This window comes from Nannospalax galili, unplaced genomic scaffold (genome assembly GCF_000622305.1).
Source record: "Nannospalax galili isolate Female #2095 unplaced genomic scaffold, S.galili_v1.0 scaffold142, whole genome shotgun sequence".
Taxonomy (NCBI): domain Eukaryota; kingdom Metazoa; phylum Chordata; class Mammalia; order Rodentia; family Spalacidae; genus Nannospalax; species Nannospalax galili.
The window spans coordinates 1,919,067-1,944,808 of record NW_008348793.1 but is presented as its reverse complement, the minus strand read 5'-3'; the positions used below and the strand labels follow the sequence as shown (position 1 = coordinate 1,944,808).

Sequence of the window (25,742 nt, the reverse complement as noted above, 5' to 3'; positions counted from 1 at the left end):
GGGATTGAGCCTAGGGCAGCACAGAAGCTAGACAAGCACTTTGCCACTAAGCTCCAGCTAGGCTGGAATCCCAGCATCTCCACACATTTTTCTAACTGGAATCAGCATGAAGCTTTCAGCCCTGTGCAGGGAATTTTGCTAGTCCTCTCGGAATTTCACCCTTTACTTATTAAAAGTGACTATCCAGATGGCTCAGCGGTTGAGAACACTGGTTGTTCTTGCAGAACAACGTGGCAGCTAACAAAAGTCTGTAACTCTAGTCCCAGGGGATCCAACAGCCTCTTCTGACCTCAAGGGCATTGCACGACACAGGAGCACTTACCTACATGCAGGCAATACACGCATATACATAAAATAAAAATAATAAACTTTTTTTTAAGTTTGAAAAAAAAAAGTGAATATCCAGGTGTCTTCAAGCCCACACCCTCAAACACACATGCTGGTATAGCTGTCTGCTTTGCTTTACAAACCCCCACTGCTTCAGAAGGTTGGCAATCCTTTCAGTTTTTTTTTCAAAACTTGACTGCTTCTCCACTTGGGATAGAACGTCCCTTTGCCAAAACAGAAAAGTGCCCACAGGCAGGAAGCCAGAGTGTGCTTGTGCTCCTGTGCCTGGCTCTGCACTCCCTTCCCCTGGAGTCCCAGCTGGCTTCAGTGGGAAGGCAGGTCCAGTATCAGTTACTGTATTACAGCAACAGGAGAGCCAACACCTGAGTGTCTTCCTGGTGTCGTTGTGTTCTCTCCACAGTAAAAGGAGTGCGGTAATAGACTCTGTGTTTTCTTCAGTGTTTCCTGGAGCTGGAAGGGTGAAAGGTCTTGGATGCAAATTGCCTCTGCACTGTTAAATGTTAACACTGTGAAAGGAAAAACTGGGGTGCCAGCAGTTTGGACCTTAATTTAAAGTGGATTGGAAGGTTGTATTTTTCCCACCCACTTCAACAAAGACTAAAATCAGAACTGCTGTTGATTTTAGAGAAAAATTGACACAAGCGGCTGGGAAATTCCTACTGATTACCATATGCTGAATTTTACTGCATTGATAAAATAGGCTAAATCTTCTTTATAAGCTGGCTTTGTAATTCTAGCACTCATTAACAAAATAATTGCAGAAGCTACGTTTTTGTTCTTCATATTTGATTTAGTATGACATAGAAGAATTCACTCATGAACTTCTACTTCTTTAACTGTTCCATTTCAGCATTCCTTCTGCTTGCCAGACACCTTAGGTATTGTTTTTAAAAGTAAAAATATCTAAATATCTAAAGATAAAATAAGAACAGTTTTATCAGAAACATTTAGCCAAGATCTTTGACGTGTCTCAGTGTAACCTCGAGCACGTTTGCAGAAAAAAAAAACAAGTAGTGTTTATAAGACAAACTATGTGTAGTGCTTTTCTGTCTTTTCCTTTAAAGTTATCTTTAAAGCCAAATTTCACCCTCTTGGGAAAATTGACCTCATTTCTGACCCCATTTGTTGGAATCTGGTGTCATCACCTACTTCATTCACAGCTTTTGCTTTGCATAGCTTTAGACTAATTTAAAGAAAAAATAGAAATGACCTTCCAAAGATGAGGGTTTTCCCGAGGGTATAGTCTCTGCGTGGAATTCAGAAGGCAAACTTTTAGAGCACTGGTACTATTGCCACGTAACTTCGTGTCATCACCTACTTCATTCACAGCTTTTGCTTTGCATAGCTTTAGACTAATTTAAAGAAAAAATAGAAATGACCTTCCAAAGATGAGGGTTTTCCCGAGGGTATAGTCTCTGCGTGGACTTCAGAAGGCAAACTTTTAGAGCACTGGTGCTGTTGCCACGTAGCTTCCTCTGATTCCTGTGTTCTGAAATGTTTCCAGTCTACCCTAACCTTCTCTACTTCTACTTGGTTTTCTTTCTAAGACTTCACTCTTGTTTAACAAGATTTGCTTTGAGCATCATATAACTAAAAATGATCACATTTGACATTGAATGTATCATTTATTACAATTATCCCATTTATTAAAAATCCTAAGCATTAAGAATACAGAAATGAATCTACAAAGAGGATTTTTTAAAAGCCTCATAGAGTTTACAGCCTTATTATATATCTTGCTAATCTAAAGAATAATAGAAAATTGCCTGTACCTTTCTTTAACTCACATTTAGAACTTTGCGCTGTTCTGATATCCTTTCTGATTCTTAGATATGCATAATGTGCTTCATAAAAAGAGTAGAGAGGGGACTGGAGAGATTGCTCAGTGGTAAAAAGTGCCTGCTGCTCTTGCAGAGGACTTGAGATTGGTTTCCCTCACTCACATTGGGTAGCTCACAACCTGTAACTCCAGCTCCAAGATATCTGATGCCTTCTGGCCTCTTGAAGGCCCCTACACCCTACAGACACACACACACACACACACACACAGTCATTAAAAAAAAAAAAAAAAAAAAGGCAAAGAAGTTCAAGAGCCAAAACCACAAAATACCAACACCTAATATTGAAGTGTCAGCATTTGAGGGTCAGGATTTGGGGGTGGGCAAAGGAAGGAGGCACTCCCCCACACCTTGACAACTTGAGCAGCCTGAAGAGTTCCCTTGGACTTTTAGGCCAAACAAGAATTCATGGCTTTGATGCAGAGAAGAATTTTAGAACTGGCAAGTTTACAAAGCAGAGTTGGGATTTAATAAAGATATTTTTATATAGACCTAAGCACAAGGTTAAGAGAAAGAGGGGCGCAAGAAGAAAGGCAGCACGCCTGGGAGTGTGGTGGGAGCCACTCAGACAAGAGCCTCACTCACTGTTTTAAATCATCAGGTTTAGGATTGTGGTGAGATTTGACGTTACTTTCCTTAAAGGGTAGCTAAGAAACCTCACATCACTGGGTGGTCCTTGAGGGGCACCTGGCAGGATTACAGTTGATAAAGTTAAAGTCTAATCTGCAGAGATGGTGGAAGAAGATAGGATATCTTTAGTGTAAACAAAGTTTTGTTTGAGAGTCTCAGGCCATGTTGGGAAAAAGAACTAGGCTGTACCCAAGATCCTGTGTCTTCAGGTCTAGGTCACTGTTACTTCTAACATAAAATAGCTTATGCATGAAATTAATATTAATTTTGTGTTGATTGTGCTGGAATTGGTGTTCTTCACTTAGCTGGTGAGAAGCTTTAATCAGACCCTAGGGTGAGGGGCTACTTTTCCTTCCATTTCCCCCTAATTTCCCTTTCTTTTTGTTCTGCCCCAGGAGGCTAGAATACTGTGGAGGTATAGGACAACCTTTACAAAGGAAGTTAAGCCATGCATTGGAAAGGTGTTAGAACAGGGGTACATTCTGTGAGTGACACAGTAAGATCAGGTGGTGAGACAGATGGGGACAGGCAATTGTGTCAAAGGTGAGAGACTGCTTTTTCCTGAATCATAAAACTAAATATTTTGTAGCTCATTTATTTTTGAACATTTGCTAAAAATATGGTTTGGGGCTGATGTTGCTTATTTTTCATAAACACTAGTAGCTAAATACAACCCTTAAACTTGTCTTTGTCAAAGATGATATGTGCTTCCATGATTTGATGCGTTCATAAGGATAAAATTGTTACTCAGCGTAACAAGATAAGTTGAAGGTTAGATTTCTCTAATGTAATAAATGAGAAAAATCAAATCAATCTTTGTACAGGTCAATCAATAAATTGAATTTCTCTTTCCTTTTTAGGATCCTCGGTTCAATGCAGAAGTTGACCAAATTACAGGTTACAAGACACAAAGTATTCTTTGTATGCCAATTAAGAATCACAGGGAAGAGGTAAGCCAAATTTTCATTTTATAAAAGTCCATTTGGAAGTAGTTTTTTATTTGAAAAACATTTTTTGCTCTTCACATATATGAACTAATACTACAGTAACAAATTATCATTTAAATTAGCATATAAATACTTAAATGTTCTGCTTGATGATTTCTGGTTAAACTATAGTTACAGCTTTGCATCTTGGTAGAGGCTATGACCATAAACATAGAAACAAATTTCGTTCATGTCATTTCCTGCTGCCCTTATTCAGCTGTGGGGTGTCCCATTCTGTTTTACATATGTAATTATGATTGTGATTAGAATGAATTTATTTCCTATTGTATGTTAACCGTCTAAATAATACTTATTTCACAAATGGTCATCCAATTACAATGGTCATCAGTTGATTTCTTTGGATTTTACATTGCAGTTTTGAAAAGGTAGAAAGAGGTCATTTTAATGGTATACATTTAGATGCAGAATTATAACAGGGGAGTGAAAATATTTAGCTGGAAGATTTGGACTCTGTTAACACTAAAACATGAAAAAAAGAGCAAATTATCAATGAAACTGAATGCTTGAATTGTACATCCGCCCAAGGCCTGAAAACATTGTGGGCTGCTAGGCAAGACTAAGTCCAGAGGCCTTAGAGCTTAGAGCTCTATCTGTGGAGGTAAGAGATAGCCATCCCAGTTCGAGAAGAGGGCAGATTTCTTCTTCCTCTGCCTGTTGGCTTTATCCAGACTGAGCTTATTGGTCATGCTCACCCAGACTGGTGGAGGCAGGATCTTCTTCACTGGTGTTTCAGATGCTGTTCCTTCCTGAAACACCTCACAGACACACCCAGAAGCAGTGTCCTACCATTTGTCAGGATTCAATGAAAGTAGGTTGATGCATACAGTTACCATTAAAATCAATTAAGCACAAATGTCCTTAGAGATTCTGGGTGTGTATATATTTTTTAAGCCACCCAGGTCGTTCCAAAAATAGCTGATGGTGAGATCCACTGTTCTGGGTGAAAGGACATGCTAAAATGCTTGTTTTCATCATCCTGAACCTCAGCTGCATAGCAGAATCATCGGAAAGCAGTTAAAATCCAAATACCTAGGTTTCACCTTAAGTCAGAATCTCTGTGATCAGAACCCAACTATCTAGTAAGTCCTGAGGCTCCGATGATGATTACAGTGTGTGCCCGAGGCTGGAACTGCTTCCTATATTAGAGATGCAGACAGTCCTCAATTTTGATGGTTCCACTTAAAATTTTCTTGATTTTTACATAGGCATAAAAGCAATACACATTCAGTAGGAACTGTACTTCAGATTTTGGATAATTTTCTAGTCTAGTGTTGTATTATAGACTACTCCCATGAAACTAGGCAGTGGCAGCGAGAGACAGCTTTGAATCAGCCATCCACTCCCAAGGGTAAGCCGCTGATACCATGCTGTTGGACTGCACTGGGCTGTTTGTTAGACCCAGTGTATTGGTTGTATCTTCTACGTTGGTTACTTTCAGCTTATGGTGAAATATTGTGACAGAACTCCATCACGGAAGGAGCGTCTGTGCTTGTTCATATTCTCACATCTTCCTGTTCTTCCATCTAGTTTATTTTTGTATTAGTTTCTTTTCTGTTGCTGTGATAAAATACCACGACAAAAAGCAACTTAGAGGAGAAAAGGGTTTATTTTGACTTCCCGGTGCACCAGGCCAGAGTCCATCATGGCAGGGAAGGCATGGCATGGTGGCAGGGGCAGGCTGCTGGCTGTTCACATTTCCGTACACATACAGGAAGCGGAGAGAGAATACAGGAAGGGGGTCAACACTATAAACCATCAAAGCCTCCCCCAGTGAAGTACTTCCTCCAGCCAGTCTCCACTTCTAAAAGTTCCATAACCTCCCCAGATAGCACCACCAAGTGGGGATCACGTGTTCAAATGCATGAGCTTATGGGAGACATTCTCATTCAGACCAGCACAGTTACCAACCACTGATTTTTACCCCTACTGTAGTGTTTCTCATTTATTTTCTTTCCTTCCATTCCTGCTGTTGTCATCATAATTCAGATCTTGAAGTAATGCATAATCTTTTAGAATGTGCTCATGAGGGGTTCCTGTACTTGAATTTAATTTCCATTTGATCTCACCTGCATGCTCTGAATATTTTCTTAAAACATGATTTTCTAAATCAGTGTTTCTAAAACATTAATGTGCATAGCAATCATTTGGAAGTATTGCTTAAATGCAGAATTTAACTTCAGTAGGTCTCTGTGGAACCTGAGATTCTTTTCTAAGGAGTGCCAACTTGGTGATGCCCCGCATCTGCAGATCATGGTTTGATGTCAGGTCATAAGACACTTCTCAGTTGTCCAAAATGACCTGTTGGATCTTGGCCACTGCTTTGTGGTTAGTTTAAGGTATTTCCAGTGAGAGGAACTGAAATTCCCCTACACCTGCAAAATGAGTATGAGATTGCTTGATTGAATGAATAGCATAGAAAGAGTATGCATGGAATGATGATAAGTGATAGTGAGGTTTGCCAAAAAGGGCAAATGAAAAACACGCTAATTCTAATATTTGGAATATTGTACTAAAAATTATTTGATATTTATCTAAATTCAAGTTTACTCAAATTTTTGTCGCAACTCTAGTTATTAAACCAAGGAGTATGATTCTATACATGTAAGAAGATGATTTTCAGCATTTATTTAGTATAATTGGAAATCTTTGCCCCCCCAAAGTATCTCTGTACTGACAGAGGACTTCTCTACACCATGCTTTAATTAAAATTTATTTCTAGATAGCATGAGAAATCTGTGTCACAATGGGAACTGGGGGAACCCAGAAGAATATGCCACAAAAATCATATGAGTCAAGTAAGGAGATTACCTGCTCTGTGCAAACATAACCCCATGATGCTCTTTCTTCCTGTTTCTATCTACCCACCACAAGAGGAGATTTGCCATTAAAATAAGCTAACAACTTTTTTATAAAGCCCAGCTATAGCAAGGTGTGATTTACGTACAACAGATTTACCCATTTTAACTCTATAGTTGGACAAATTTTGACAAATGTGCGTATAGTCACATAAACACCACTACAATCAAGACAGGATTTCTGTCACCTCAGATACTTCCCTAGACTGCTTTACAGCTGATCTCTTCTCTTCCCCCAAGCTCTAGCTCCTGGCCTCATTGATCTGCTTTTGTCACTGTTAACCTTTATTTCTAGAATAATGTAGAATTCCACATAAATGAAATCCTACTATATGTAGACTTCTGAATGTGGCGCTTACTTATCTCAGTGCTTGAGGGCTCACCCATCTTCTTACATGGTATAAGAATTTCCCCTTTTTATTGGTGAATGCTGATTGCCAATTCCACTTATTTTCCTATAGTGTCATTATTTCATTTCTCTTTATGGCTGATTAAAATTCATGCTTTTTTTAATCTTTCATGGACATCAAGGCTGACTCCATCTTCTAACTATTGTGAATAGTGCTGCATTAAACAATGATGTGCAGGTATCTCTGAATGGGTACATATCAAGGAATGGTATAAGTGAGTCATATGGTAAGTCTGTTACTGGTATTTCAGAGAAACCATACTGATTTCCATAGGGCGAAAAAATATTAATGTGATGAAGGAAAAAATACTGCTAAAAATAGTTTAAAAAGAGAGAAGTGCAACTGAGGAAGAATAAAAAACAGACAAAATAAGATCAAGAGCTATAGCTCCATTCAGGATCATCCGATGCTGGAGGCTGCAGATGTATGCGTGGATAGGGCAGCTGAACGTGTGAGCTCCTGCCTTTCCCAGGGTTTATCCTACTACTGAGTTTGTGTTCAACAAGGGTTTGACATCTGCAGGAATTGCTTTCATGTTAATAACTTCCGTTCTTTGTCTCTTCTAGGCACACTTAGCTTTTTAGTCTGTGGACTGAACTAGTTCTCCTATCCTCCTGAGACTCCCCAGATTGCGCCCCCTAGGGTGGCAAATGATCTAGTTGGGGTAGGTCTACAGAGTGACTGTGAGAAGCAACCTTAGCATTAAGGTTTGAATTTTCAAGACCCCCCACTTATGGGTCTCACTGCTGGAGGAACTGGATTCCAAGTAGACGTGGGAGCATCAGAGTTCTCAGACTCTACAGCCTGGAAGGGGGCTGGGTGGCTGCCAAGGCTGATTGAGCTGCTTCCTCAGTGAGACCACCTCCAGTGGGCAAGAAGGCCTTTCCCTGCACTTACCACCTCGGCAAGCCTCCTGCTGAGAGCCCTTATTCGCCTGTCAGTTTCTACCCCTCTCTTCCCCACAGTTGTCTTCCAGGCTGTTTCTCGCTTTGGGGGACATTGCAGGTTAAATTAAGGCTCCCAGACTTGTGGTTATTGCCTGTTGTCAGGCCCTCGGGGAGGCTGAGCTTTAAATGATAGGTTCCATTTTAGGATAATGCGCTGCGCGGCCACTCTGAGTCATATGGAGTGGCTCAGTGGAATACTGCTGACCCTTCTCCCCCCTTCTCCCCTTTCTGCAGTAGGAATCATTGTCTGACCAAAACTCACAGCTGGATTTGAGGCTACTTGAGGGTGACGGCTGTCCTGAAGGTGGGACTGCCTGGCCCCATTCAGACCATCTTCCTTACCTCTGAGATGAGGCTTCTGCCTCCCTCCCACAGAGAAGAGCCCAACTGCAGCTTTGTCTGCCGTGGTTAACTTGTCAGTGTTTCCTCCACGTTTCTATCATAACCTTTGTGAGTTTCCAAAGCTCTTCTCTTTCTCCCTTTGGAATAGAATACACATTTTCTTGTTCTGACTCTTCTTCTTTATCACAGTGGAGATGGCTGTCAGTCTACTACCACATCAGAAGTCTGTTGAGATTGTTTAACTTAAAATTTAGAGCCCCAGCTAGCCTTTCAGGAGTAATTGTAAAGATTATCTGCTCTGGGCTTATGCTATTTTACCACTTCCTGAGTGACTAGCCAGGATGCAACTGTTCAATAATCCCTTTGAGTCACACTTTTCTTTCCTGTAAAATGGGGGTAATGAAGACCGACCTGCAGGGCCGATGGAATGCATTGTACGTACAGAGGCTTAGCATGCTTTGTGATGTCATGGAAACAATCTGCAAATATCTTCTAGTCCTTTTAAAAGAACATGTAGAAACCAGGGAACTTGCAGGAGAAAAGGAGAGAGTCCTATGAGACAGTCACTAGCCACTTTACACACAGCTGGGGCTCAATGATCACCCACCAGCCCTGACTTAATTCATTCTGTTTGTTATCTTCTGACAAACTGTAAACTTAAAAGAACGTTGCTCTTTACTTTTTCTCATAATTGAGACCAAATGCATTTGCCTTCCCTTTGTGTAAATTCACTTGTACTAAGTTATTACCCATTCAAGCTACTTACCAGGGAGCCTAAAAGGAACCATTGTTATTGAACTACTGTTTATCTGTTTACAGAATATTCTTATACCTTTTAGTGACAGCAGTTTTTCAAGGGAACTAATTCTAGAAGCTGTGTAAATGGAGCGGTCGCATACTCAGATATTCCATCAACTTAACTGTGCCTAAATTTAACATTGTGGTTTTTATTTTATTTATTTTTATTTTATTTTTTGAGACAGTGTCTCCCTGTAGGCCCGTTGGCCTGGAACTCACTATGCAGACCAGGCTGGCCTGGATCGCAGAGCGATCCACCTGCCTCAGGGTCTCGGGTGCTGGAATTAAAGGCATACGCCACCATGCCCACAGTTGCATATTGAATACTGAATATGAAAGTTGGGGGTCTGACACAGGCCATGGAATTCAAGAAGGCTTTAAAGATTTGCTAAAATGTGGAATGTTGCCTCTTCATTTTTTTAATGTGTGTGTGTGCATATATGTGTGTGCGTGAATGTGCATGTGTGCACATTCAGAGGATGATTTCCAAGAATTGGGTCTCTTTTTCCAAGTGGGTTCCCATTGGGTTGAACTGGGTGGTCAGGTTGGTGGCAAGTGCCTTTTCTCCCTGAACCACCTCCCAGGTGCTGCCTCTTGTGAGGTATTTCAGCTAATACAAATGTCGGGAAATCTTTCAGTGCTGAAATCTTCAGTGTAATGGATATAGGGATCACCTCTCTCCGGAAGTGCAGAGTGTGTTATTCTATGTGTATGCATGTAGTGCCTGTGTGTCAGTGGGTGCACCTGTGTCGTGCAGTGCCCACAGAGATCAGAAGAGGGTGTTGGAACCCCTGGAACTGGGGTTAAAGATGCTTGTTAGCCACCATGTGGGTGCTGGAAATCAAACCCAGATCCTCTGCAAGAGCAGCCAGTGCTCTTAACCACTGACCCAACTCTCCAGCCCCCCTTCTAACTCCTTAAAAGACTAGGGTTAATGGGCAAAGTGAAAAGAAAAAAACAATAGAGAAGCTTGAGGAGGCTAACCTGTTCTATTTCAGATATGTCAAAGAGCTACTGCTAGCAAGAGGAAATGAATAGCCAGAAGGGAGGGGTGAGAGCTGGAGGTGAGCGTGGCAGCCTGTGGGCCAGGACTTAGGAAATCATTGCTTTCTGGTGGCTCTTTACTGTTAGGGTTTAGCACAAAGATTCTTTTCAAAATATGAGGAGAGAGGGAAGGAGGGGAGGAAGGGAGGGGAGAGGAGGGGAGGGAGGGAGGGAAAGGAAGGAAAAGGAAGGAAGGAAGGAAGGAAAGAAAGAAAGAAAGAAAGAAAGAAAGAAAGAAAGAAAGAAAGAAGGGAGGCCCACATTCTCCAATACCTTAAGAAGAATCCATGAGCAAGATTTTACCAAGGACAAAAGAATTGCAGGAGTGTTGTTTGCACTAATCTGGGCTTTTTTTTTTTTTTTTAAAAAAAAAAAAAAAAAAAAAAAAAAAAAAAAAAAAACAAGTATGTGGATTTTCAGGACTGCTGTTAAATCTCATTCAGATTTCATTCTGGATTCCCAGGGAGTAGGCACTTGAAACATTTTTTTTTTATTTTAGTTACTTGCATTAGTTATTTATGTAACCAGACAAAATTCTCTTGTGTTAGGTAAGAAAGTACAGAGAAATTCAATAACTTCTAGTTCAGATGGCCTATTTCTGAAATACCATCCTTCCCTGAGGTACTGCATCTTATAACACGATAGAAAGAGTGTTCCTTTTTATTTATAGGGACGAAACCTAGATACTAACTCTTACTGAAAGCCGTGTTTGTGACTTGGGGCTTACTGATGTTTTTCTGTATATCAGCTGGAGAGGAGTGGGGAGGAGGCAGAAGGTGAGACATTATCAAATAAATAGGAACTTTGTAGAGTGTGTCTTCAGTTTTTATGAGATTCCTCTGACATAAATATTTTGATAAACTAAAGCCATTTAATGCATGTCTAAAGTAAGGCATGAAGATGTATAATTCCAACAATGATACACAAAAGTAAATGTTTCATAGAATTTGAGCTTTATGACCTGTATTTGATCATTGAAAAATAGTCTCACTCAGTTTCTCTACCAAATCTTGTTTTGATAAGTAATGGATGAATCTCTGAAATGTGTCTATATTGGTATAGGCAATAGAGACAAATAAATAAATGAGAATCTGAGTTTGGTGGTACATGTCTGCAATCGCAGCATTTGGGAGGCAAAGGCAGGAGGCTTGTAAATCGAAGACCAGCCTGGGCTGCCTAAAGAGACCCTGCCTCAAAAAAGCAAAAACAAAATAAATTTTTAAAAATGAAGCAATCAATATTCCTGCTTTTAATTTTTCCATTTGGAGAGTGAGATCTTACACTCCAGAAGTGAGGTATTTGTACAAGACCGATGTTGCATGAGTGCGCCATTCCAGCGGAAGGTTAGATTAGGAGCTGGAGAACTGGCAGAGCAAGGCTGGCATCATGTTGCTGCGTTTATCCACGTCTTTGCCCCCGGCCCCCGTGATGGATGCATCACAGCTTGCTCTCTGTGGAAGGCACAGGCAGGAAAGCTCTTGCCTGTGACCTTTGCCCAAGGTAACAACAAGCCTTTCTCAAATGTGATAAGGAAATTTAGTGTAAATAAATGTTACATCTGCAGTTAGCATATAATCCTTCAGTTCCAAGTCAAAATAGCTAAAAATACAATTGAAAAACCCAGCAGAGTTTATTAGTGGACTGTCAGTTAATCTAGATCTATGTTAGCCTTAAAGAACTGGCTGATTTTAAAGAGTCTTTTAAATTATCCTTTGCATCTGTTCCCCAGCAGTACTCTTTCTTGTAGATTTGTTTTAGAAACAAAACAGAAGTGCTCCAGCAGTTTCTGTTTGTTCTGGACTGAATGTTGTGATGGTGACGATCCTTCCCTCTTTCTTTTCCACATTACGGTTTAAATAATAAGCAAGAGCATTTTCAAAAAGACACTAAGCACTTTCCCAAGGGGGGTGGGGGCGTTTCCTAAGAACAGCAGATGAAAAACTTAGTCTCATAGGTGAGATCTTTGTATCTACAGTGAGGATCCAGAGTGAAAAGAAAGTGTCTAAAAGATTCAGATTCGATGATCCAATTAGTGGTAGGCTCTATGACCCAATAATTATTTATAATCAAATTTTAATTTTGGTGAGGTTTATATAGTCCTTAGTGATGAGAATTAGGGATCTGGAGCCAGTTATAGATAAGCATTAGTGATTTTTTTTGTATGGTATCTGACCCAACCCTGCATAATTAGACCATTAGATGGATTTTGGCTGTTAAATAACTTCCAGATTTTCATAAATTATTAGCGTCAATTGCTACTTTCAACAGATATATGTGCCAGCATCTAAATTCATTTAAGAGCTAACATTACGTAGGTAAAGTGATTTTGTAAACTTTAATGACATGTTTCTTTCTAATCCAACTAATTTATTTATTCTGATTTTATGTGTATGAGTATTTGGCCTCCATGTATTTAAGTGTGCCCATGTCATGCAGTGCCCATGGAGGCCCACAGAGGGTGCTGGATCCCCTGGAACTAGAATTACAGCTGGTTGTTAGCCACCGTGCGGTGTTCTTAATCACTGTGCTCTCCCTAGCCCTTAATCCAATTAATTTTTCATATCTGTATTATATAAAGCTTTATGTCAAAACTTCACCAAAATTCCTAGTTGCTTCTCTAGTAGAGTGAAAATTAGTTACCTAGACTGACTTTAAAGAGGAAGAGATGGAATCGTATGACATTTTTCAATCTTGTTTCTTGTACCACCAGTTGATAATAGTGAAAATGACCTGGATTTAGAATTTCAGATTGACTCAGTCATTACCAGCTATTTGATAACCATGAATACTCTTAACTCATAACCTCCTGCAATGTGACATTACAGAGTAAGGATTATCTCGGTTTTTGTGGAGTGGCTTTGCAGTCAGGCAACCTCAAGGCAGTTTGACTCACAGGTGAGCATCACTTTCAAGAGGTCGTTAGCAGGCAACCTCAGTTTCTCACCTTATGGGCCTCTCCAGAAGTTTCTTAGGGTCCTTACAAAGTAGCAGTTAGTGTTCCTCAGAGTGAGCAAGGGGGGAAGCAGTGATACCTTGTGAGGCCTGTGGTCCAGATGTGCACACACTGTGAGATTAGTAGTCTGTTCCATGGAAGTCAGAAATTAAGTTCTGCTAGAACTCAAGAGGAAAGAAATTATGCTCCACCTCCTGACTAAGACCCTGTCAACAAGAAAGTGTCTGCAGCTACTTCCTCATCCTATCAAATATAGTGCTATTGTTGTTATTTATTGTACGTAAAATATGTTACTTGTTACACACTTTCCCTAGAACTAGCCAAGTAAGAAAAGAGGAGGTCTGGTTGTTAAGATATCATTATGAGACCCGTTTCTCTCCACATTTCATGCACAAATTAATGTGAATTACTAGAGCAGCATAAACTGAGTGTACAAAATGGTTGTGAGCTGCTCTTCAAGATGTCTTGAGCCAAAGGGCAAGAGGAAGTAGAAAATTAAGAGGAAGACCAGACTGGAGAAAGAGAAAGGATGATTATGTGGTGATTCAGTTCACCTGAGAATTGGAGCATGATTCCTTTCCAAGGCTCTTTCTTTACTGCTTGTGGTTTGAATGAGAAATGTCCCCCATAGGCTCGTATAGTTCAACACTTGGTACCCAGTGGTGGTGCTGTTTGGTGAGGTCATGGAACCCTTAGGATATGGAGCCTTGCTGGAGGAAGTGCATCACTGGGGGCAAGCTTTGAAGATTTATAACCTGGCCCCACTTTCTCTCTCTCTCTCTCTCTCTCTCTCTCTCTCTCTCTCTCCCCCCCCCTTCCTGCATGCCAATGAAAATGTGATTAGCCAGCTTCCTGCTGTGTCACCATGCCTTCCCTGCCATAACGGACTCTGTCCTGGAACAGTAAGCCAGAATAAACCCTTTGCTTCCCAAGCTGATACTTGGTTAGAGTATTTTATCATAGCAACAGAAAGGAAAAGGAAACACCATCTTCAAGCATAGTAACGAAATCACCAGACAGGCGTAAGGAGTCTCAGGTGTGCTGATGCAAGAGTTGGCTAGTATAGAGATGCTACACCGACTTTCCATGCGTGATCAGCTTTGTGGGCTCATTTTCCATCTTCCTGGCTGAACCAGAGGAGGAGACAGTTGTTATCATTTGAACTCTAGGAAGAAGATTATGTTTTGTGTTACTTCTGTTTGTGTTCAGTGCATATTGTAGGCACACCCATTTATCATGTAATTATCGGGAAGTTTGATTATTGTCATATTTTACCAGGCCGTAGACATGACCCTGTTTGAAGTTGGAATGTGGCAGTTCCTACCACAGAGCTCTTCTCCTCCCCTCCTGTAGTTCACAAGTGTCCATTCTTCCTTTTGACGGTGTTTCAAGGACAGATGAGTGGAGAATGGAAAGTTAGCACCAGCTGAGCACACCGTGCCATCGGACAGACCGCAGGCTCTTCCTGCTATGTAATTGTGTCTGGCAGTTTTTAAAGCATAGAAGGAGGCTCTGCTCATAGAGGATTTGTGCTGGTTCTGTGCTGTTGTCTGTCTCACTGCTGAATCTATGTATACCACAGTACAGAGAGGCCTAATAAGATGGCAGAGGGTTCTTGTCATTACATGTTTAAGTATTTTATTTATTATTTTTATTTTATGTGTATGAGTGTATTGCCTGAATGTGTGTAAGTGCCCCTGTGCCATGCAGTGCCCTTGGAAGCTAGAAGAATGTGTTGGGTTCCCCTGGAACTGGAGTTACAGGTGGTTGTTAGCTGCTATATGGGTGCTGGGAATCGAACCTGGGTCCTCTGCAAGAGCAGCCAGTGCTCCCAACCGCTGAGCCACCTCTCTAGCCCCATATGTTTAAAATCTTTACCTCATTGCTTAAAATCTAATGTAGCAGAGAGTTTAGTATTTGGCAGGAAAGGGGAATTTCTTTTATGCACGTAGATTAAACAGTAAAATAAAAAACTATGCCCGTCAGCCCTGTGTGGGAGGAACTCAGTCTCGGGTTAACTCTGTTGGGCAGAATACCAATTGACCCAGAGCTGGCTATGCTCTGGCCCTGCCTATGGAGCTTCCATCCTGCTCCATAGCACAGATCATTCCCTGTAATACCTGGGCCTCCATGTTCACATACATTTAGTAGGACAAATTTGTCTGTTCTTTAAATATTTTCAATGCTTTTACATTTTTAATGTACAGTTTGATGAGTTGTGACAAGTGTATGCACCTTGGTATGACATCCATCTGTAGTCAGTCCTGGTATCTAGCACAGTTGTTCATGGTTTCTTTGGAAAAGTCTGTTTATTTTTATAGTACATTACTCTCAGTTCCTTCCAATAAATAAGGTATTTTAATGTGGCATAAATTGGCCTTGTCTATAAAAACTTGTCACAAGATTTTGTAATACAAGTAAAAGAAAACAACTTTTAGTAAGTTTTTAGGATTTGTTTCTGTTTCTTAAAGTTACAGTGTTGAAATTGTTCCATTCGCTTTTATAAATATATGCATTAATAAAAATACTTATGGGATCTAAAGACTAAACTTTGGAAAATCTTTGGTCTTCGTGGTTCCTTTAGTTATAAGAATAGCCTTTAAGAGCCTATGTTTTATACTAGTGTTGATTCCCTTCTCCAGGAGCAACAGTGTGGGCTTTGAGGTCAACCTGGGGCACATTGCAGCCAGCACATTCTTGGACTAGTTATATAACTTTCTAAACATAATCTTACTCTGTGATAAGATGTAAATACCATCTTCTTGAAGCTTGCAGTAAATATTAAATGAGTTAACAGAAAGTGTCAGTCAAATAGCAAACTACTGCTGTGGTTTGGGTGTGACATGTCCCCAATCCTCCGGCACGTCTGAACACGTGGGCTGCAGCCGAAGGTGCAGTTTGAGCAGCTTGTGGGACTGAGAAGGGGATATCTCACTGGAGGAAGTGAGTCACTGTGGGCAGGCCTGGAGGTTTGATAGCCTGGCCCCATTTCCTGTCTGCACTTTGCTTCCTGGCAGCTGCCTTGCGTTCCTGCCACCATGCCTTTTTGCCACGATGAACTATATCCCTTAACTTTTAGCCAAAAATAAATCCTGTCGCTTTATGTTGCTTCTTGTCAGGTATTTGGCCCCTGCAACAAGAAAACTGACCAAACTAATAATGCACTCACTGTTCTGCTTTCATTAGTACAAAGACATTTAGCATATGAATATTTCTCCCTGTGGGGTGGGAAGAAATGTTCCAGCTACCAGTTATCTTCCAGGCAGGCCTTTTAGAGCCTTCAGCTTCCAGTGCTTCTGTTCTGCCTCACTTCTTGCTGCTAGCCACTCAGGCTCTGACCTTAAATTGAAAGCATTGTCCTCCTTTATTCATAATTGCCTCATTCCCCAGCCCTTGGGTGGTCCATAAGCATTCCCTTGGGATAGAGGAGGTTCAGATGAGCTTACACATGTGGATAAAGGATAGATAAAGTCAGTCTCATTGATCATTTAAGTCTATACCAAATCTTTGATTCTAAAATCCACCAGTAAAAGCCTAACAATGCAAACAACTAAAAAGGTCAAAATTGGCACAGGTACATATAGACAGCACAAAAGAGAAAACAAAATATAGCTAGTAAAACTTGAAAAGATCAGCCAGGCATGGTGGAGAACATCTTTAATCCTAGCACCTGGGAAGCAGAGGCAGGCAGATCTCTTATGAATTAAAGGCCAGCCTGGTCTACAAAGCGAGTTCCAGGCCAGCTGAGGCTACAGGGAAACCCTGTCTTAAAAAGACCAAAAGGGGGGGGGGGGGGCTGGAGAGATGGCTCAGTGGTTAAGAGCGCTGACTGCTCTTACAGAGGACCCGGGTTCGATTCCCAGCACCCACATAGCGAGTACGAACCGTCCTTAACTCCAGTTCCAGGGGAATCCAAAGCCCTCTTCTGACCTCCTCGGCATTGCATGACACGGGTGCACTCACATACATGCAGACAGTACACTCATACACATAAAATAAAAATAATAAATAACATTTTTTTTAAAAAAAGGAAAAAACTTGAAAAGATCTTTCTCTCTAGCAATCAGGAAAATAAAAATTAAAACCAAAACAAGCTACAGTTTTAATGCCATCAGGTTAGCAAACCCTGACAATGCTGGGTGTTAAAGGATTCAAGATTAACAGAAATTCTATGCATCACTGTTAAAGGTATAATGTTTCTTCAGTCCTTTCAGAGATTAAACTAGAGACAGCTTTGCACCTGTGCACAAAGACATCTATATGGGGATGTTCATTATAGATTGTAATGTCAAAATTCCAAACGACACAGACAGCCATCATTTGGGGATGTGGTGAATAAATCAGTGTTGTCTATAAAATGAGTGAACCAGATCTTATCAGCTGATCTAAAAACCAACATTAAAAACAATCACACATTGCAAAGTGATGCTTATTACATTTAAATGGCCCCTCTGAAAGGTGAAAGTACTATATGTTGTTTATAGGTTTACATATTTAGTAAGAGTTTAATAAAGGAGTAAGTGTGGGGGAGGGGAAGGAGGGAAAAGAGTGGATTGGGAAAAGAAAGCCCGGCTCTGTCCTAACTGAATGACAAGAGTAAGGAAGCGTCACCAGATATGAGCAGTTAGCACTGTACTCAGACTTCCTGCTGTCCCCTTCCTGGACCAGCAGCATATATCATCACTTGAGAACCTTTCAAACTATACATCCCAGACCCAAATTCACATCTACTGAGTCTGAAATTCCAGGGGCTGGAACCCAGGAAACTGTTCTAACAAGCCCCACCTGTCACTGGAGGACGACATGGATGTTTACTATTACCCTGTGGTTTGCCACACTTTTTAGATTGTAGAAAATGTTAGAGCTTGTCTTTTCCCTTGTCCCCCGAGTCTTTCCAGACATGTTCAATCTGTGACCCACTGGACACATGTGATCCAAGGTAGCTATGAATGTGGCCCAACATAAAAGTCATAAGCTTTCTTAAAACATATTATTTTTTCATGTTTTCAAACTTGAATCTGCGGCTCTTGAACAATGTGAACTTTGTACGTGATGACCTCTTTTCACGATGTCAAAAAGTTGGATGTAAGTTTCTTGTTGCCACATAAACTTCTCATATGTGAAGAGATCTCTTATCTCTTCCTGTTGGAAAAGGATAGAGAACCAAAATGGGCAATTATTTAGACATGAGGCATCTAGAAATTATATCACTAAAGAATTTGATCTCTTGCAATTCTGTTATTAACAACAGATATCTTTTAAACATTGATAGCATTCAGAACAATGCAAAGTATTGAAGATCCCATAAGGCGTTAAATATAAATCACATCCTCAGCAAGTCTAATCGAGAGTTAGAATGTAAGTAGAGAAAATGAGGTTAAAGAAGAGACTGCTTCACTGTCAGACAGATGGCCTGTGCAGCTGCCTTGGAGACATTCAGAGGTAGAAGTTTACAGGGAATGCTTTTTGGAAACTTAGATTCAGTAGAGAAAGTGAAAGGAAAAATATCAAAGGATGATAGGAACAAAGAGCAAGCCTGTATCATTCTGACTCAGAGGTCGGCTTAGTTCAGGGTGTGGAATGCCCTGCAGTAGTCTTTCATTGGTATCTACAGCTGGATGAAGACATTGAAACTTTTGAGAAATAGTAATCTGTGTATGCAAAACAGTGTACCGAGAAGATGATTTGCGGTGAGTTCCAAAGGTGGACTAAACATGAGGAGACAGTTAAGAATGAGACAGCAGGATCCTCAAAGGAGAGGTGCCTCAGCGGTTAAGAGCACTGGCTGCTCTTACAGAGGACCCAGTTCACTCCCAGCACCCACATGGCAACTAACAACCATCCATAACTCCAGTTCCAGGCGATCCGACGCCCTCTTCTGGTCCCTGCTGATACTGCATGCATGGGCTAACATACATGCAGGTGAAGCACACACACACACAAAATTTTAAAGCTCTTCAAAGTGAAACAGAAAACACAATATATGTCGAGGGAAAGTAAAAACAAAAATGGAAGAATGAGAGAATAATAATGTAATGCAATGTGTTAGTTTTTTCTGCTGTAAAAAAACTATCAGAAACTTGTAACTTAAAAAACATAAGTGTGTTATCATAGCTTGAGAGACTATAAATTTCTTGCTGCCGCATAAACGTCAGAATCCAAAATAGTTCTAACTGGAAAAAATCAAGGTATTGTCAGCCCTGTGTTTTATGTGGCGTCTCCAAGAAAAATGCAGTCTTAAGCTTCCATGAGCTACCCACATTGCTCAGCTCCCGGCCTCTCCATCTTCAAACCTGTAGCCCAGCATCTTTAAATCTTTCCGTGTGTCTTTTTTCCCTTATAACAGCTTTGTGGTTAGGTTGGGCCCACACAGGTGATTCAGGCCAGTCTACCATCTCCGTATCCTTAACTCACAACTGCAAAGTACCTTTTGCCATTTAAGGTAAATGCTTAGAGATTCCAGGAAGTAGAACACAGCTTGGCTGGGGCCATTATCTTCTCCATCACATGGAATAATTCCAGAACTTGATGATTGCCTAGGATTTGAAGAGAGTTTATGAAAACCTCCTGGATTGCTTGTATTAACCCACCTTCCTTTCAGTTTTTACATCTGTAAAACTGGAGTGGAAGGATGTTTGGGTGAGATTCCCTTCTGAGCCTTATGCTCTATGACTGGAACTCATCTCCATGAGACAGGGATAAAAGTCTGCCTGTTTACTCCTTTGCCTTCATTGTGTAGCTCTGTGGCTGGCATAGGGTAGGCATTGTAACAGTGGAATAACATTTATTTGAACAGTAAATGAAATTTTGAAAAGAATGCTGGGGAATGTCTCCACATGTTGCTACTACTAGGTAGTAGTGTTTCTCTGTGATTAGCTATGGTCTAATTTTCTTGGAATGGTCTAGTTTGGGGCTCAGGTTAGACCGTTCTTCATGAGGCCTTTTATGTGCCTTCTTCTTACAGTGCTTTCTTTTCTTTACCTTGCTCTTCAATTCCATGTTGAGCATCTTCTGGAAATTGGATCGGGGGAATGTATTGAGATTAATATGTGACCACAGTAAATGTCAGGGGTTAGCTGCTTAACTGAATAAGCCATTGCTCACTGTGACAGTGATTAGCTGCCCCTGGAACAACCAGCTGTCACTTTCCTCATTGCTCACCCAGTGAGACTCAAGGCTTTTTCCTTTGATTCCTAAAGAACACTTAGCCCTATAAAGACATCCTATCTGTTTATGCGGTGGGAAGGGCCAGTAAAACAGAAATCACAGCAGCTTCTTTCTGCTTAAAAAACATAGCACAGGGGACCAGCTAGGCAGCAGCAAACTAAAATAAAGATCTAACATTTGTGATGACTTTCACACACAAATGTGAAGTCTGAATTTGCAGTAAAAGCTGTGTCTGACAAGTGGTATTTGAAACTATGTAGTTTATGCTTGTAGCCACAAGAGTGGAGGCTAGAGGACCAGCAGTTCTGGACAAGTTTCAGCTGCATAGCAAGACCAGGCCAGCCTGAGCTATAATATATAGGGAGAGGCTTAGCCTCCACAGTGAAACAGCAACAATGAAAAGCACATAGCAGTTACTTAACTTGAAGAAAATTGAGTGATATGATTGAAAGAGCAATCAACAGTAGCCTAGAAAAAAGACAGACACAAGGAGACAGAGGGGTACGAGTTTTGCTCAAGACACCTGAAATCTTGAAATTCAAGCAACTGATTTCTTTTTCTTTTTTCCTTTATTTGGGGGTTGGGGTTTGGGGTTTTTGAGTTTTTTTGAGGCAGATCACTCTGACTTGGATGGATCTTGCTATGTAAAACAGGGTCAGTCTCACAGAGATCTACCTGCCTCTGCCTCTGCCTCTTTCTCTGCCTCCCAAAGTGCTGTGTGCCACCACACTGGGCAGCTGGTCACTTCTTGTTATATCTGTGTGACCTTGGACAAGCACTATACCTTTCTTTTGTTCCCACAATGTTAAGGATTGAATCCAGGGCCTTGTTCATGCTAGACCAAATACTCTATCACTGAGCTGTACCTCCAGCCCTCTGTTCTTAATCTAGTGTTTTTCTCTGTTGTTTTTAAAATGTTATCCATCTGGAAGGTGTATATGTGTGTGTGTATATATATATATACATTTCACAGTGTATCACAAATGTATTTTTTTTCCTGGTCCAGTAGTATCTAGATAGAAATTCTTATGTTCTTTGTTGGTTTATTTTTAGTGGGAGGTTTGTTGTTTCTTTTCTTTTCTTTTGAGATATGGTTTTGCTATGTAGACCTGACAGACGTAGAACTTACAAGTTGGTCTTGAACTCTTAACAGACCTCCTGCCTCACCCTCCCCAGTGTGGGAATTATAGACATGTGCCACCACATCTAGCTATTTGCCTCATTTGTAGCGTAAAGTTACATTTAGGTAGTCATCCATTAAAAAATTCACCTCTTGTCTAAGTCTACAATATTAATGGAGAAATCACTGATTACCAGAAAGGATGAAAAATTCCTTGTTAGAATTCCTCATTCCACAAAGCTGCCTTAGTATATATCTTTCTGTACTGTTAGAAGAAAGAAATTAAATATAGTCAGCCTCCTGTAACTGTGAGCTCTGGATCTATGGATTTAATCAACTGAAAATAAAAAATATTTGGGAAAGCAAGGTGTAGTGGTTTGAATGTGAATGTCCCCCATAGGCTCCAAGTATTTGTACATTTTGTCCCCAGTTTGTTCTGCTGTTTGGGGAGGTCTTAGAAGGTGTGGCCATGCTGGAAGCATGGGCGGGCTTAGAAAGTTCTTAAGCCTTGCTGGGTCTCCAATCCCTTCCTGTGCCTGCTTCAAGATGTGAGGGCTTAGATTCTGCTCCTCCTCCAGCCACCTCTACTGCCATGCCTCCCAGCCATGATGGACTCCTGCCCCTTTGGAACCCTAAGCTAAATATGCTCTTCTTTTATAATTTCCCTTGATCATGCCGTTTCTATCACAGTAACAGAAAAGTGACTAATACAGTAGGCGTGGTGGAACACTCCTTTAATTCCAGCACCCAGGCGGCAGAAGCAGGCAGATCTCTGAGAGATCTAGGCCAGCCTGGTCTACCCAGTGAGTTCTAGACAAAAGACAAAAAAAAAAAATTGGAAAAAATGTTTGTTCAGAATATAAACATTTTTATCTTGTTGTTATTCCCTAATAGTATGATATAGCAACTGCTAAAATAGCATTTGTGAGGGATTATGCATTATAAGTAATCTATAAGTGATTTCACGAATATTTGGAGGCTGTGTGTATATTATATGAAAATTCTATGCAATTTTATATGAGGGACTTTAGCATTCACAAGGACAAGTGCATAGTAAATGTCTGGTATTCAGGGGGCACAGTAGGTTTTGAAGCCTATCAGCCAGACTTCAGAAGACACAGTTGATGCAGAAGTCCTCCCATTCTGCAAAGAAGTGCAAGATAGGTTTGTTGTTGTTGTTGTTGTTGTTGTTGTTGTTTAGTGTTTATGAGTGTTGTGCATGCATGTGCGTAAGTGCACCTGTGTCATGTAATACACACGGAGGTCAGAAGAGGGTGTCGGATACCCTGGAACTGGAGTTACAGATGGTTGTTAACCACCACGCAGGTGCTGGGATTTGAGCCTAGATCTTCTGCAAGAACAACCAGGGCTCTTAACCGCTGAGCCATCTCTCTAGCCTGAGTGCAAAATAGTTTTAAAATACAAATACAAATAAGGGGCTGGAGAGATGGCTCAGCAGTTAAGAACACTGACTGTTCTTGCAGAAGACCTGGGTTCGAATTCCAGTACCCACGTGACAGCTAACAACTGTCCGTAACTCCAGTTCCAGGGGATTCTACAGCCTCTTCTGTCCTCTGCAGGTGTTGCACGACACGGGTGCACTTACCTACATGCAGGCAATACATGTATACACATAAAATAAAAATAATAAAAAATATTTTTGAAAATACACAAATGAACTAAGATGAGAATCCGTAGGTGCTGGAAGTCCACAGGGAATCCAAGGTAAGGAAAGTGAGCTGCCAAAAGTCATATAGACTCATGGTGTCCGAGGTTCTGTGTGAGGAGAGCTATGTCTAAGGGTGGTATCTGTGTGTAAAGCCATACTGCAGGTGGGAGGTGGGTGTGCTTAAGTAAACTCCCTAGAAGAGCTATATCTGTGAAATTCTACCCGTGAGGCTGAGCATTCGGGAAACAGCAGCCAAGTTTGCCTTCTGCTCAAGCCACGAAAGCCCTGTGAGCCACTAGACAAGCCAGCACCACACACAGGCAGCAAGTTCAAGTTCCCACCACCACTACAGTGTAAATCTATGTAAATGAACAGTAGGCAATGCCAGACTCGGTGGAGGCTGAGCTTACAAAGTTAATACTCTCATAAATAAAGAACAGACATCAATATGTAAAGGAAGAGAAAAAGAAAATAGATTTGAAAAGAAATCAGAGAAAAGGAAAATTCAAAAAAGTGCATCAACTGTGAGGGAAAATTATAGCTAATGCCACATATATTGACTTCAAAGACATTTTTTTCTTTCAACCAGAAAGAAAACTTTTAATTACATATTTAGAAATAATGCTTATTTTTTAATAAATATCCCTGAGTGTAAAAGCTACAGATTAAAGTTTAAGATGAAATGGAACGTGTGCTCACCAGCAATCCCAGCATGTGGAAGGCAGAATGAGACCTTGTCTCAGTCAAGAAATCGGGGAGAGGAAGAGAGATAGGAAGAGAAGGAAGGGAGGAGGATAAATAGGAACACGGGTTATTTATTTATTCATTTATTTATGTGTATGAGTGTTTGCCTGCATGTACATGTGTACAGTGCCCACAGAGGCCAGAAGAATGTGTCAGATCCCCTGGAACTGGAGTTGTGGATGGTCGTGAGTTGCCAAGTGTGGGTGCTGGTGACGAAACACTCTGCAAGAGCAGCCAGTGTTCTTAACCTCTGAGCTATCTCACCAGCTCAGGGACACGGGTATTAATAAAAGGAGAGCCCTGGGGACCGTCATGTGTCCATTGAAGAAGACCTGTTCCAAGTGCACATATACTAAAATGGAAAATGCTGGAACCCCTGCCATCAGTGTCCTGGTTCTGCTTTTCTAGTAGGATTGGTGTTTCTCAACCCAAACGTGAAACATTTTACATTCTCTTCCAGATTTCCCTGTCTCAGTCCTTGCTCAGCACCCCTGTGCCCCCTAACCAGCCTGAAGTCCTGGGCCACTTGGCTGCCGTGGCTATGGCTCCATTTGCAGAGCAACATAATCAAATTACAATATTGTTTTAATAACTCTTAATTTCAGAAAATACGTTGTGTGGCTGATATTTCTTTCAAAACTTTAATGTGGATTTTTCTCACTGTAAATTTATGGTAATATACTGATGGACTAGATTTTGGGTCATTCTAAAACAACTGTTGAGTGAGCATCCTTTTGAAGTGATCCACAGTGCACCCCCAGGACAGGCAGACAGGCATAAGTATCATAAAACCCATCCCCCCATCCCGCAGGTTGCTGGCTCCAGGCGGATCATCCTTTGCCCACTCAATTCTGAGCTGTCCCAAGATAGCCGTTTTTTTTTTTTTTTTTTTTTTGATAGCCTTTTTCTTAATCTTTGTCATTCCTCAGTATATTGTAGGCAATTCATTACTTGTTGATGAATGGATGAATGAATGAAAACACTTAAAATTACCAAGTTAGATGTGTGTTGTTGTACATTAGGCCCCAATGGCCCTCAAGTTGTTCTCATCAGTTCTGTTTCAAATGAAAATGTTTAGCTACAAACCAGACATGTTGGACCTTAGACAAGAACTTCCTTTGGTATTTGTTTTTGAGACTAGAGCATCAAGAAATCTTAAGAGTACACAAAGAGCCTGCAAAAGTCAGGGAGAGTTGAACCAAGGGCAGCAAAAGCAGTTAGAATAAATGAATAATTCTGCTTTTTAAAAAAATGTACTAGCCTTTTACCACATAATAAAGAGAGGGAGGAGGGAGACGGTGTTGGGAGAACCAGAAAGCTGCCTATCAGACAAGAATATAATCCCCTTTCTCTGATACCTTCTCCTAGAGGAAATTTTACATTTTCTTTTTCTATTTATTTATTTATTTGTTTGTTTATTTTTGTCTTTTTGAGACAGGATCTTCCTGTAGCCCCAGCTGGCCCAGAACTCGCTATATAGACCAGGCTGGTCTTGAGTTCACAAGAGATCCACCTGCCTTTGCCTCCCAAGTGCTGGGATTAAAGGCGTTTGTGAACTTTGCATTTTCTTGTAGGTAGAGATCCATAATGAGCTGAGAAAACAGAGATGACCCTTCTGTACAGAATTAAGACAGCATTCCATTAAAGTTTTTATCCTGATGATTCTAAATTAGGAAAGGAAGGAAAGGGTAGAATTCATATTAAGAGAGGGGGCTGAAGTAAGTTGAAAGTCTTTATAAAACCAAAGTAATAACTCCAACTGAAGCTGGACCTAGACAGCTGGTATAGGTCGTGCTGGATGCTTTAGTGTCAACTTGACACACCTGGGTTGACAGAGCCTCAATTGGGGAATTGCCTCCATGGGACTGGC

At 40.9% G+C, this 25,742-nt stretch overlaps 1 protein-coding gene across 1 annotated transcript in view; it reads left to right on the top strand.

Annotated features, from left to right (window-relative positions):
• Pde5a (phosphodiesterase 5A) overlaps positions 1 to 25,742 on the top strand; it is a 143,318-nt gene that overhangs the window by 39,037 nt on the left and 78,539 nt on the right. The window contains 1 exon segment of the mRNA XM_008846048.3: positions 3,677 to 3,766. Coding sequence (XP_008844270.2) covers positions 3,677 to 3,766 — 90 coding nt within the window.